This window comes from Fulmarus glacialis, unplaced genomic scaffold (genome assembly GCF_000690835.1).
Source record: "Fulmarus glacialis isolate BGI_N327 unplaced genomic scaffold, ASM69083v1 scaffold7564, whole genome shotgun sequence".
Classification (NCBI taxonomy): Eukaryota; Metazoa; Chordata; class Aves; order Procellariiformes; family Procellariidae; genus Fulmarus; species Fulmarus glacialis.
The window spans coordinates 468-13,784 of record NW_009208593.1 but is presented as its reverse complement, the minus strand read 5'-3'; the positions used below and the strand labels follow the sequence as shown (position 1 = coordinate 13,784).

Genomic DNA, 13,317 nt, shown 5'->3' with positions numbered 1-13,317 from the left:
TATTATTTATAGCACTAGCAATCAACATGTAATGAAGAGATGGTGTGAAGAGCAGCGAAACTGCTACAGCCCATAGCCGAAGATGAACAACTAAAAGGATAAGCATTTAAAAAAGTAGTAATAACTGGAGGATAAGAAGCCTGCAGCCGTTTTTTTGTTAAAGTAGATGTGCTTACCTGACATAAAATGTTACAACAACTCTTAAGACTCGGTTCTGTCTGCCAAACTTATTTGCCATTTTCCAAGAGCTGCCTTTTCCCGAGCGATGTTGCTCGCCGCAGCGGCGTGTTGGAGCCAGGGCTCAGCCCCACGAGATGGCACTGTGTCCACGCAATCCAGGCGGAGGGACCGCTGCTGGATTTTCTCCCATCAAAAATAATATCCCGAGCGGATCTGGCCACCCTTGTTTCCCACCCTCCCTCCTTGGGGCTGCAGGATGTGGATTCTGAGGAGTGTGCACCACCAGCCTGGCCCAGAGCCCTCTCCCCAGCCGTGTGCCCTGCCAGCACGGTACCCCCAGAAAAAAGAAAAAACTGTGAGCAAAACCAATGCAGGGGGAGTGTCAAGTGAGGTGGGAACTGCTGTGAGCAGCGGTGGCAAAACACGAGCGGAGAGCTGCTGGGATGAGGTGTGGCTCTGCAGAGGAAACGTCCCTGGCACCTTCTCCCTGCCCTGCCAGGGCTGGGGCAGCTTGCACGGTGGGACCCTGCGAAAGCTGATGGAGCAGGGGACGGAGAAACCATCCAGCCTGTGATCGCAGTGGGCGAGGGCAGGTTTCTGAGCAGTCAGGATGGAAGAAGAGCAGCTCCACCTCCTAACGATGGTGATGCTGATGCCCTAGTGATGTTCTTGACCACCATCCACCTCTGTGGATGCTTCTCTTAACCAGAGCATGCCTTTTCCTCTCAATAAATCCCCCTTACAGTGACGCTGTAAAAGTAAAATGCGACAGAATATTTTAAGAAAGTTGCTCATCTGTTTTTCTTGAAGGAGGCATCGGGGGGTCAAAAAGCTAGCAAAAGGAGCATCAACTCGTAGCGATACTGATAACTATGAGACACTTTCTGGCAAGGCCCCGGTGAGAAGTGTGCACACGCTGCCCACCTAGCAAAAGCCGAGAGGCGGGAGCACCAGTGAGCCTGGGCACCAACTAACAAAGACTGAGCCGAAGAGGGGAAGGGGCCAAAGGACAGTTCAGCTCATGCACCTGCCTTGGAAGAGGAGTCGCGCGGGAAGGGGGAAGAAACACGAACTAAGTACAACTGGTTATACCAGATGGCACAGGAGGGAGAAAAGCTGAGACCTGTCTTTTAAGAGCCATTTTAGAGCTCCAAGGTGAGTAAAAAATATAGGGAAAAGGCAGGGCTGGAAGTCCCAGTCGAAGCCTCCTGAAGCTGAAAGCAAGATTTCCATTAGCATTGCAATGGGCTGCATCAGATGCCCAAGGTGAAAAAGAAGATGGTTGGTTGTGGAAAGGATGCCATTGGCATCTCCACATTCAGAGAAGGTGGGGTTTACGCAGGCAAAACGCAGACAGATGTTGAAAGTTAAAATGTATGTCCTCTGGCCTCCGGTTTTGACTGAAGTGCTGGTTTGCAAACTGCCGGGTTATCTCTTACGAGGAAGGGAGTGCTTTGTGATCACTGCCCAGTGGTCAATCAAAACCCTGCTGGTGTCAGGGAGCTGAGAAATTAAAACCAAAAAGTCCCAAGCCTATGGAAATGTCAAATGGGAAAATGGTCAGATGAAATTTTCCTTTCATTTTGACCAATGACATTTGCAAAGTTACCTTTAAAGGCGCAATCTGGAAAGCCTTGGGGAAAAGCAAAACCAAAAACACAAAAGAAAACAAAACGACTCCAGTCTCGGGAAGGAGATGAAGCGGGAATACGTGCGTGGAGAGGGGCATGCGTGTGTGCACAACAGCAATAACCAGGGCCTGGCTGGAAACCTGGAGCAGATGGGCTGGGAAAGAAAGCCTTCTTTGCACCAGAACGAGAGGCCAGACAAGCCTGGCAGTAAAACTACTGTGATCCTATGCGCTGCCATGTACCAAAGAGTCAGTCTTTTCACTGAGCAGAAAATAAAATATGTTTGCAGTGACAACTAAAAAATCAAGAGTTCGCTTCTTTTGCCAAGTTTCCACTTCACCTGTTTGTGGTGGCCAAGAGGGACGTGGCCACCGGTCAGGCAGTGAGGACCTGCTCCGCCCTGCCCAGGTGGCGGAGGGAGCGCAGCGCAGGCAGCAAACTGCGGTACACGGGATTTCAACTTCAGCACTCCACTGCCCTACGCGGGCCCATGCAGCAGAGGCTTCCCTGGCTGCAGCAAGCTCGGGAAGAGCAGCAGAGATCCGCCGAGTGCATCTCACCCAGAAATGACCCAGAAGATGACTCCCAGTAGCCTGACCATCGCAAACATTATGGGAGGAGGTGGGTTTTGGTAAGAGTGAGTACCTGCGGCTTCGTGGGAAGCTAACGGGAGCTGCTGGCTCTCAGACTGCTTCAAAGCAAAGCAAGACCTTCGGTGGAAGCCCACCTTGGACACACAAATCAGGTGGTCAACGTCAGTGCCTCCACATGCTTGCACCCGTGCTCCTGAACCAGCGGGCGACGTGTATTTGGACTGGGAGGCCATCACTGGTTCACAGCCACCTCGGGACAGGATTGCTTCTTGGAGCAACCTGGAGGCACCAAGGTGGTGCAAAACATCCCAGGGAGGGGTGCTGGGTTGGATCCTTTGCGGGTGCAGATCAGTGACTTCAGCGGAGTGTCACCAGTTTATACCACCTCTGCACTGGGCATGAAGCACAGCGATGCTAACACGAGGTGAGCAACCCTTGTGGGCTAGCAGAGGACTTTGGAGGAGGAGTACGATGGCTGGAGAAGGGAAGGACAGACAGCATGTAGAGGGATGTGTCTTAGAAGACCTTCAGGAAGGGGACAACAGGTTCCATAAAAACAGGAATGATTCATTCTGCTGCTGACAAAATTAGAAATAAAGTAATAATGGTAATAATAATAATAATAATAATCATTATAATCCTTGCACTAGATACTAATTAGTAAATAATTACCATAGCAACTTCTCTTTTTTATCTTTTTCTGGGTTTTTTTTTTCCCCCTAACCACTCTGAATTGCATATCCGGCCCCCTCATATTGCAAAGGGGTGGAAACGGGGGTGTTACATTGTGAATTGAAAATTAACTCCGATCCTACGTTCCCCACTGTCCTACAGCTATTCCCCACACAGGCTCAGTGGGACTGCCTTGGGGAAGGAAGGGGATGTTACATGTGTTCCTGCTTAGCACCCAGAGTACCTGCTTTCCAGATGCACACCTCTTAAACTCTGATTTTCTTGGTTTTGTTTTTTTTACAAGTAGGTCTAGGAAACAGAACAATGACAGGAGGATCATTGTGAGACAATCGATATGCAGAATTGTAGCCAAAATCTGAATTCACCAGAAACCAATAAGCTGAAATAGCCACAACCAACTGTCCATAGCCTTGTCTAGAATGGCTTTAAACAAAAAATATAAAGAGCCATGGACAGTCTCCTTACCCCTGTCCAGAATTTGATGTAAACAACATCCATAGAAACTGGGATTGTTAAGAAAGTTTATCCATATATCTGGATAGCAATAAAAAGCGTTTCCTAGGAAACTGTAAAATCCTGTACCAAGCAGTGTACAGCCAAGCCGAGAGGAACATTAGGTTGATTTATATTTTCAAGGTACAACTTTGCATGATTTCTTTTAGATCCTGTGATAATGTACAAGGAGAGCACGTGTGAAGGTCAGGGCTGGTTTTTTTTGTTTGTTTGTTTGTTTGCTTGCTTGCTTCTCTAAAATGTCTCTTGCGTAACTCATTGGTCTGGGTTTTCATTTCAATTCTCTTTTGTAATAACAGGGCATTACCGCTCCCTGCGTCTGTCCTTCCTGTTCACACCAAGGCTGCATCAGTAATTTCCTTCTGCTGCCAAAGAAACAACGGTTTCGTGTCTTCCCATTTCTTCAAGAACTGCCGCCAGCATGCTCAGGTTGCCGTCAGGGAAATTCTGGGCTTCCCAGAGATCCAGGATCACCCCGGTAGGACTCGATTTTGTAGCAAAATAATTTAGGTACCTGCAACAAGCCAAAAGCAAACTCGTTTTTTGAGCTGCATGAAGGCTACCTGAATTTATATGATTTCAGCCCATTCCCATTGTCAAGGTGCGCATCTCCTGTGCGGTCAGACTGACCAGTCTGTAGACACATCTGCTGTCAATCATCTTCACCGGGACCCTTTTGCACATCCCTCCCGGGGACCTTTGCCTCCCGACCAGACGTAGGCAGCCCCGCTCACCTGTCCAGTTGCAGCTTGTGGGCCAGCATCCGCCAGTCGTGGCCCCTCGTCTGGGGCGCGTCCAGGCTGCTGCACAGCTTCTGCCTTATTGGGAGGGGGATGCTGAAAGCGCTGGGCCCCACTATGGTGGTGATGGTGCCTGCTGAGTCCATGGGAGGATAATCGATGCCAGTAGGTTCCTGAGGTTGGAAAGAAAGCAAAAGAAATATAAAAATACAGCATTTTTGTTACTGAGTGCAGAGACGATGGTAGAAGTGTATCCTCTGAGACTCAGTGCTTTTACTCGCATTGGAGGGGAGCAGCCCTCTGCTAATCAAGCGTTTATGTTAGTCAGCTGAAAAAGAGAAATATTTATAACTGACTTTGGCTACACAGCAGATTTTTTTTTTTTCTTTTTTTTTGAGGGTGAAGGTTACTATGGCTGGACAAAATTGAGCCCAGCTTAATTAATCACTTACTGAAAATAGTGAAAGATCAGGCACTTTGACACATTTAAGAGCAAATTGCTACTACTAGGGCAGAACTGGGCTTTCCCGGCTTGGCTGGCAGGACCCCCTTCCCAGCAGCCCTCCAAGCCCCCCACCCCACACGGAGCCAACACTGGGCTCACGCTGCTGACATCCCTCTGGCAGCACCCACGCTCTCCGAAGCCTCTGATGCCAGCCAGACCACGGAGAAACAGTTAATACCGCCCCAGGCACAAGCTGATCCCTCATTTTCATGCGGCTTTAACTCTGTGCTGGAGATAGATGGAGCGTGTGTGCTCAGGGGCAGCCGTCGCCCTCCTCCCCAAAACCAGCGCTGCGCTCAAAGGCGGTGGCAGCAGCGTTTCAAGTGGAAAGTCACCTCCAAAGCCAGCCTGTCCCCCGCGCGTATGGGGGTTGATGCTCTCTGATGCGGTCCTCCCAGCTGGGAGGCTTCCCGTGACACAGCTGTAATGTGGCCCCGCTGGGAATAACAAGTGGTTGGCTCTTCTGGGCAAGGATTTTATTTCTTCCTTGGCCTGGAAGGATTTAGCACCCACAGGTAGGTAGAAAGAGGAGCTCAGTAGCTGGTAGGACAAGGGTAGCTGGTCTATGTGGATGGTTGGGTTTGCTTAGGAATGACAAGGTCTGCAGGGCAGCTGAAAGCCTTGCCAAACCCCATCGACGCCGGCTGGCTGCCCGACCATACAGCAGGGACACTCCTCCCACGCACTTGTCCCCTCCAGCTACCAAAGCACGTGGTGGAAAAAGCAACAAGCAGGGCTGGGTCTCCTTTCATGCCTCTCACCCGCCTTCTCAATTGCTCTCCTTCGCAGCACGACAGACCTGAGGCCGGGCTGGCAGAAACGGTGCAGCTGCTCCATCTCAGCCTCTGCCCAAGTCACAGCCCCAGGCAGCCAGGAACACCCGTGCAAAAGACTCGTCGTTAAATGTCAATTTGTTTTCTCCTCTGTGAGCTGTCTTGTTGCTTTGCGTCAAGCTGGCTGTTGGGAAGGCCCTGTAAAACCTGAAACTGTCTCAAACCCAGGTAACGTCTGGCTTAAGCTGCCATCGCAAGTCCCCCAGGAAGCTTGTTGGAGATGCTCACAGTCATGCGCAGTCTTTGGTTTCCCCCCAAAACATGTGCGCAGAAATGGAAAGGGGAGAGCCAGTATCCGTGAGCAATGAACAGAATTAAACCTCTTTTGCCTCCACTCTTTTATCCACACCAATTAATTCTCTTCCACTCTATAAATATGCCTTTTTTTGCTTTTTTTTTTTTTTTTTTTTTAGAAATGGCATTTTAGGCAACCAGTGAAATGTCTGACCAAGGAAGGTTTATGCCACTGTAATGTCTTCAGTTAACATGCCCAAAGCAGTGCCAAAGCCAGGCATCGCAGACCAGCCACCCCAACCCCACTGCTTCAGGCAACGAGCTACTGTCCTCTAACTGCCTGGCAGCGGGGGCTGCCCGGGAGCCGGCAAAACGACTCGTGTGGCACCGCTGCTGCCAGCAGGCTCACCCGCGCTGGCAGGTCAGAAGCGGCTGTAGGGTGGTGACTGCTGGCATCGCAGAGGGACAACCTTCCCTTTTTATTCTGGGCCAAGGGACGCAAGCGATACATTGAGGCAGCGCTGCCCCGGCTCTCGAGGTGTCCTGCTGCCCCAGGTGCTTCAGGATGGCTGCAGAGGGAGCCCAGGTACCCGTGGCGGTGCCCTGGGGCTCTTTCGGGTGAGTACCGACAGCGCAAGATAAAAAAGGGGCTTCAAAAACAAACGGCAGGAGACCTTTCTCTCGCTCTTCCTCTTGCCTCACAAATTTGCATGTTTTGGCATTCATTGCATTTGTATTGTTGAAGTCCCAGTGGAAGACACTGTATAAAGCCAGAATAAGACAGGTTAATCTGCAGAAGTTTTACATCCTTTACAGGAGACAAAAAAGAAAGCCCATAAAGGGAGGATGCAAGAAACTGGGTTACTATATTTTTACCACAGGGTGACAGAGGCAGAGAGGCAGAGCCAGCAACCCAGAAAGGTGTCAGCATGGTCCTGCAATGCCTAACCGCTAGCTGCCTGCCTCCCCTAAAAGAAGGGAATAATGTGTGCAATTTGAAATCACCAGAAGCAAACCAAACCAGACACCATCTGAAAGCAGAGACCAAAACACACCCTTACATGACCTAGTTAGTCACCAGAAGAAAGTGTGAGGAACCACAGCTAAGGTTTCCTGATGCCTGGTCTGGTGTCTTTATCATCACAACCCCTTTCTCTTATTGCCTCTAGAGGCATACACATCAGTTTCCAGGTCGCTGTTATTACACTTGCAGGTAACTTTTGTCATCAAACCAGATGAGTTTTAGGGTTTTTTTCTAGTAACAAAGTTGACACAATCCTGTATGCCAGCCCCTAGCAGCCCAAGGTCCTCCTGTCCCTCACTTGGGCTCAGGAACATCGCTACATGTCACCCAAGAGGAGCAATTTTGCAGTAGGCAGCCTTGATAGCGGCCGTATTATTCCCTCCCTCTATTCATCCCTGATGGATGGGATCGCAGCACAAGACAAGAATATTATCCTGTTCCCTCTGAATCCATTACCAGGCCCTATTACACACAAGCAGCTGAAGATGATTATAGTGTATACTTGCATTTCATTAAAGTTACTCTCAGTTCTTTCTCTTCTCTGTGAGGTTAAATTAGAGATTACCTCAATGCAGCACTTATTACAATAATTGTTTATGATACTTGTTTTACCATCTGTCTTTAATGCCATGTAGTCCCCAGATGAACATGTAACTTTACACCCAATAACCAAGCAGATGTTATGGGTAATGGTGCACGCCGTCGGGGCCCTACAGCGCAAGTAACTTTTGTCTGTGATCTCCCAGCCCTTCTCCAAGTCAGCCAGCAGCAATTGCTGCCCAAGAGCCTGCTCTTCGTAGCCGCTGAGGGTACCAGGCACAAAAGCCACCAGCACATTCACAGAAGTCAATGCCACTTCACACCTGAACATGTCGCTTGGTCTCAGCCCTAAGCTTGACTGCCCCAAGGAGCGAAAATTCTCCAGGTGTTACGTAGCATCAGCAAAGAAGTTCCAAAACTTATGATTGTTTTTCTACTGGAAAATGTCAGCCATCAAAAGAAAAATTGTCGAAGATAATAGTCAGGATTTGTAGCAGTAGCAAAATCTGAGGAGAAACATCTATAGAAACATCTATAGAAACTAGAAACATCTAGACCATCTGATATTCCCTCTTGCACAGCAGGTATTACGTGGGATGAGAGTGGAGTGGCTCATGCAAACATATGGCAATGACATTTTCCTATTCTCCTTCCTCCCTCTCCAGGGAAATGTTGGGCATCACGGTCTTGTGGTCTGCCAGGAAACAGGACCATGCAGTGCTTTGTGAAATGCATTAGGGAGTGGTAGGCAAGGAGCTCCTCCACATAAACACAGAAAGGCAGCACTAGCAGGGAGACCATAGCTGCCCTCCTCCCTCCCTTGAAGGGGGCCTGCTCCCTTCCAGATGAGAGAAACTAAGGGAAAATGCAACAGGAGATACAAAGCAATGACTTAGTCCATCCCTTATGTCTATCCTAGCAGTCAGGAGGAAAATGGGAAGCACTAAACAGGTAGCAATGGGAAAGGATATACCTCCTTAGCCCTCCCATGTTCCTGCAGTCGGATAGAAGATAGATGTCATTTACCTCGGAGATGGAGCAGTTGAGCTGGAAGATCTGCCCTTCTCCTTCGACCTGCCGCACGCAGAGTTTGCACACCAGCTCCAGGGTATTCAGGCTGAACCTTTCCAGTGTGAAGGTGCAGTGCAGGTTCCTCTGGCATCCACTCCAGATGTGGTAAAAGGGAATCTCCTGCAAGAGAAAAGCAAAAAAAAGTATAGTAAGGGAGGGATGCGGGACCAGGGCACAGACGCTATATGACCAGAGACCGTGGGCTCCATGGTAATGTCACTGCAAATGGTCCAGGGAAAAAAAAGTCCATGGCACTGCAGCCTGGCACCGGGTGTTTTTTAAACACCCCTGTGCATCACTATATCTCTTTAAGCCTCACTGCTAGGATCCAATGTGAACCGTTTGTGCTGCTCACCTGGTATTTAGCCAGCAGTTTGCTTTTCCAGAAAGAGTGGGCAATGTCATGAATGGACAGGCGGAGGTTGTGGGTGCTTCCCTTAAAATGTAAAGCTTTGGGTTCCTCCAAAAGCTGCCCGCCCATCTGCCGCTCCAGCTGGAGGACCTCCTGCAGTATGGTGATAAGAAGAAAGCGGTCAGGTTTCATCAAGCCAGCACACTGGTCTTCTGATTCCTCAAGATTGACTGCTGTAGACGCTGTAACTTGTATAATACAGAAAAAAAAATGCACAGACATTGCACAGACTTGTGTTTCCCTGTGAATTGGAATTGCACTAGTGGATCTGAGTATACCCGCCCTCACCCCCATCATTCAGCAGCAGCCCAGCAGGGATGCAGGCACCCATGTCTTCTTTGGGAGACACAGCATTATCTGACATGTCCTATAAGCAAAGAGCTTAACTGTATGTAATTATATTGAATGCAAAGACTTTGCATACAGGCACTGTTTGAATACTGAAATATATCAGTCTTCTCCATCACTCACCAAACTGGACATCTAATGATAGCTTTACTATTTTGCTTTTGGAAGCTCTTATTTGCGTAGGATCTGCTGATATGGGACCTGTGCATACTGCTGGTCCTTCAACTTGCAGCCTCCTGGCAAACTGCTCCGTGACAGAGTGGTACAGGAGATAGATAGCAGATGCCTACTCTGAGACTAACTGTCAAGTGGCATGGTATCAAAACAAGAGCAAGGCACTGTGATGGAGCATTTTGTACATACGAATACATAGGTTCAGGGTTACTAAAATATTGATCTTGCAATTAAAGGCTAGTCAGCCAAGAGTCTGGTCATTTTCTGCAGCTAAAAATAAATATATGCCTGTAACTAATGAGAGTGGATCGTTGCCTACAAATAGCCTAATTGTAGTCCACATGGAAGAAGCAAGAACAAAGGCACCTACACGAGCCCCATTAGAAACCAACACAGCCAAACTCAGTCATATTTAATTACGAGAGCCAACCAACCAACCAGTCTCACACGGCAAAAGCCAATCAGGCACAGAGTGACACACTCAAGGAGTATGTGGGCACACGAAACCAGGATGCTGCCCCAGGCCAACTGAAGAAGCCTCCGTTTTAGCTAAGCACAAAACAAGCTACTCTCAACCACGTTCAGGATCAAGTTAGCATAGCTGTCCTTGGTGAGCCCAGCACCTGGCAGATACTGAAGCTAAAATGATGTTCGTTTATCAGCCATTAGAGGAAAAGAAACAAAATCAGGAAACCTTTTAGATTAAGGTTATGCCAATGAATCAGTTCCAGCTTTTTTCCAGTGCCCCTTAATTACCTCGTCAAGATGTCTAAAGAGCAATCGATAGTAATTATCTGATTACTATAGATCTTCATTACGTCCAAATTACCTCCCTGGAAGGGCCAGAAGAGGACTCGCAGCACTGCATGAACTAATTGCAGGCACCACCTCTCAGGCACGCGGGGCGTGGGGGCCGAACGACCGCTCCTGCCCAGGGAGCTGCACTACTGTGGGGAAAAACATTGCAGCGTGATGCTGCACCATCCCACCCACCAGCTCTGGGTGGCTAGTTTCAATATCCCACTTTTGGTAACCACCCTTGGTCACCATAGCCCCTCTATGTGCTCCAACTGGAGGATGCCAAGCAGCCCGTTCTTCTCCCATGCCTCTCAGCTAATTAATTCAGAATTAATTTGGAGCCATGATTTGCACAGCCCTTCAAACCTGCAGGCTGGCTCTAGCCATACGGCATTTTATTTAGAGCAGTGCTTATCCTGCTGGCTGGCGCCTCTATGCCCTCCTGAGCCAAAATCTGAGCTGCGTGTTGTTGCCCTTGCAAAGGTGGCTCCGGCGACCCTCCCCATTGCCTCTCACCACCGCTGTGAGCCGGGACTTATGCCCTTAGGCTCTTCCTAGGAGAGGGAGCAGTGTAAGGCATCGCTCCATTGTCAGCGCCACCCCAACAGCCACAACCTGTATTTAGAAAGGGCTTCCTCATTAACAGGGCACAAGCAAGCAACACTTCAGTCTAAGCTGCTGCCTTTCTTCGTTAGAGGGAAAAATATGCATTAAATAACCAAGAGAAGATCACATGCCTGTTGTGCCTTTTTTTTTGTTTTTTTTGGAGAACAGTTACTGCGCAGCATGAGGCGGGTTGGGGGGATGCCACCCTGCCACAGCCTGAAATCATTCACTCGCCCCCGGTGTGGGAGGCAGCCACTTCTGCGCTCCCGGCTGCTCAGCCCCCGCCATGCTGCCACACACAACTCACACACCTCAATCTCAAAGCCATACGTGAATAAACAGATGAGAATAAAGCAGCTGGATTTCTTTACAGTTATTGTATTATTACTTTTTTTTACAGCAGACTAACTTGGGCATCCCCCTCAAAGTGCAAAAATCAGCCTTAAAAAAAGACGTCAGTGCTCGAGGTCACAGCTACCCTCGCCCTTCCCCAAAAAGCGTTTTTGTGAGCATCCCATCCGGGCGGCTCGGGGCGGAGGATGCTCCATGTGTGATCAGCGCGGAGCCTACCCTGCTCCACAGCCCCCAGGAACCCTGCCAAGCCCTTCCCACAGTAACCGAGCCCTTATTGATGACAAGTCATTACACTTCCCTACCGTACTGCGGGCACCAGCAGTTCGGCAGCGAGTGCTTACTCTGCATGATGAGAGGAAAAGCCTGCTGGATAAATACAGCACTGTGTTTTACACTGCAACTGCCTGTCTTCCTTTGGTGGCTGTTAGGACACATTCAGCATATGGCACACTCATTCCTAGTTGTAAATAATAACAGAATGCATTTGGCTGCCTATTAAAATAAACACATAATCCCCTACAAAGGCTCCTCCAAACCTCAGACATCCCAATGTGGGAACATCTCACGCTGCTCTTCCCTCCCCTTGCCGTGCCTGGCCTGGAGCAGCCAGCCCCAAGACACCGAGATGTTGCAGCTGGTGCCTTGCTTGCTGCCTACAACTTTCCCACCCTCTCCAAATCACTTTTAACCTCAGGACCCGCTGGTCCAGCCCCATCTGCACGCCTTGTCCTGCACAGCCAGCAGTAATTGCCTAGTGAATGCCTTCCCTTCAGCAATATGGCAGTGCCAAGGACCTCCTCCCAGCACGGCTGGGGCTGCTGCGGTGCCAGCTGTTGTGAAAGCACGCAGCAAACACCCCAACGTTTTTTTTTTCTTCCTAAATAGTCATAGTTTGAGTCTACACAACACCATCACACAGGGCTGGTTTGTACACACCGATTCATACACACTAGTCCATGCTCAACCCTTTCATCTGACACATAACCCAGGAACTGGGCACCATTCTGTGACCATCTGCACAGGGCAAGGGCACTCATCCTACCTGACCTTCAAGGCAGAATGGAGGGCACTCGTCTGAGAGCAAAGGCTGCAGCTCCGGCTGGGGGGTCTGCGCCATCTACCCCAGTAGATGCAGGCAGTGCCTAGACCTCTCTCCCGGGGCAGGGACAGGCGGCAGACCTGCCTGCAAGAGGTGTGCCCAGGGGGAGGACCTCCTGCAGCAGGTGGCTGAGCTGCAGGAGGCGGTGAGAAGGCTGCGTAACATCAGGGAGGCTGAGAAGGAGTGAGCTGGTTCCAAGCGCAGTCTGCAGTGGACCCACAGCCCACGGCCAAACAGCCCCCACTGGCGCATGCAGAAGGGAGGGAGGCCAGTAATGCAGAAGAACGGACGGTTGCAACAGCAAGGACCAGCAGGAGGAAGAGACTTCCCCCGAAGCCCTTGCAGAACCGCTTCACCGCTCTGCAGGCTGAAGAGGAAAGACCCGTCACACCAGGAGAGGCCCCGATCTGCTCCCCGTATAACAACCAGCGCAAGTAAGAAAAGGCGACAGGTGATACTAGTAGGCGACTCTTCTGAGAGGTATGGAGGCACCCACTCGCCGACCGGACGCACCCTCTAGAGAGGTGTGCTGCTTACCGGGGGCTCATATCAGGGATCTCACTGAGAGACTACCAAGCCTTGTACAGTCTTGTAAAGTCCACTGGCTATTATCTGCTGCTGCTGTCTCACGTGGGCACCAGGGATACAGCCAGGAGCAGTCTGAGGAGTATCAAGGAGGATTACAAAGCCCCGGGAGCAGCGATAAGGGACTCTGGAGCGCAGGTAGTTTTTTCATCAATACTCCTGGTCAAAGGGAGGGGGTTTGAAAGGGCCAGTCGAATCTGGCGAATCAACAAATGGTTACAGGACTGGTGCCACAGTCAGGGGTTCAGCTACGTAGACCATGGGACTCGCTTTGAGAAACGTGGTCTGCTGGGGGCTGATGGGGTCCATCTGTCAGAGAAGGGGAAGAGCATCTTTGGTCATAGGCTTGCCAAGCTGGTGAAGAGGGCTTTAAACTAAAGTTGC

At 49.9% G+C, this 13,317-nt stretch overlaps 1 protein-coding gene across 1 annotated transcript; it reads right to left on the bottom strand.

The window, feature by feature from the left end:
- Positions 1–3,466: 3,466 nt before the first annotated feature.
- LOC104075880 (netrin receptor UNC5C-like) lies at positions 3,467–4,510 on the bottom strand. Its single transcript, XM_009576538.1, has 2 exons — positions 4,345–4,510; positions 3,467–4,124 (listed from the first exon to the last, which is right to left on the bottom strand). The coding sequence occupies exons 1-2, from the start codon at positions 4,494–4,496 to the stop codon at positions 3,959–3,961; spliced, it is 318 nt and encodes a 105-aa protein (XP_009574833.1). The 5' UTR covers positions 4,497–4,510; the 3' UTR covers positions 3,467–3,958.
- Positions 4,511–13,317: the final 8,807 nt, after the last annotated feature.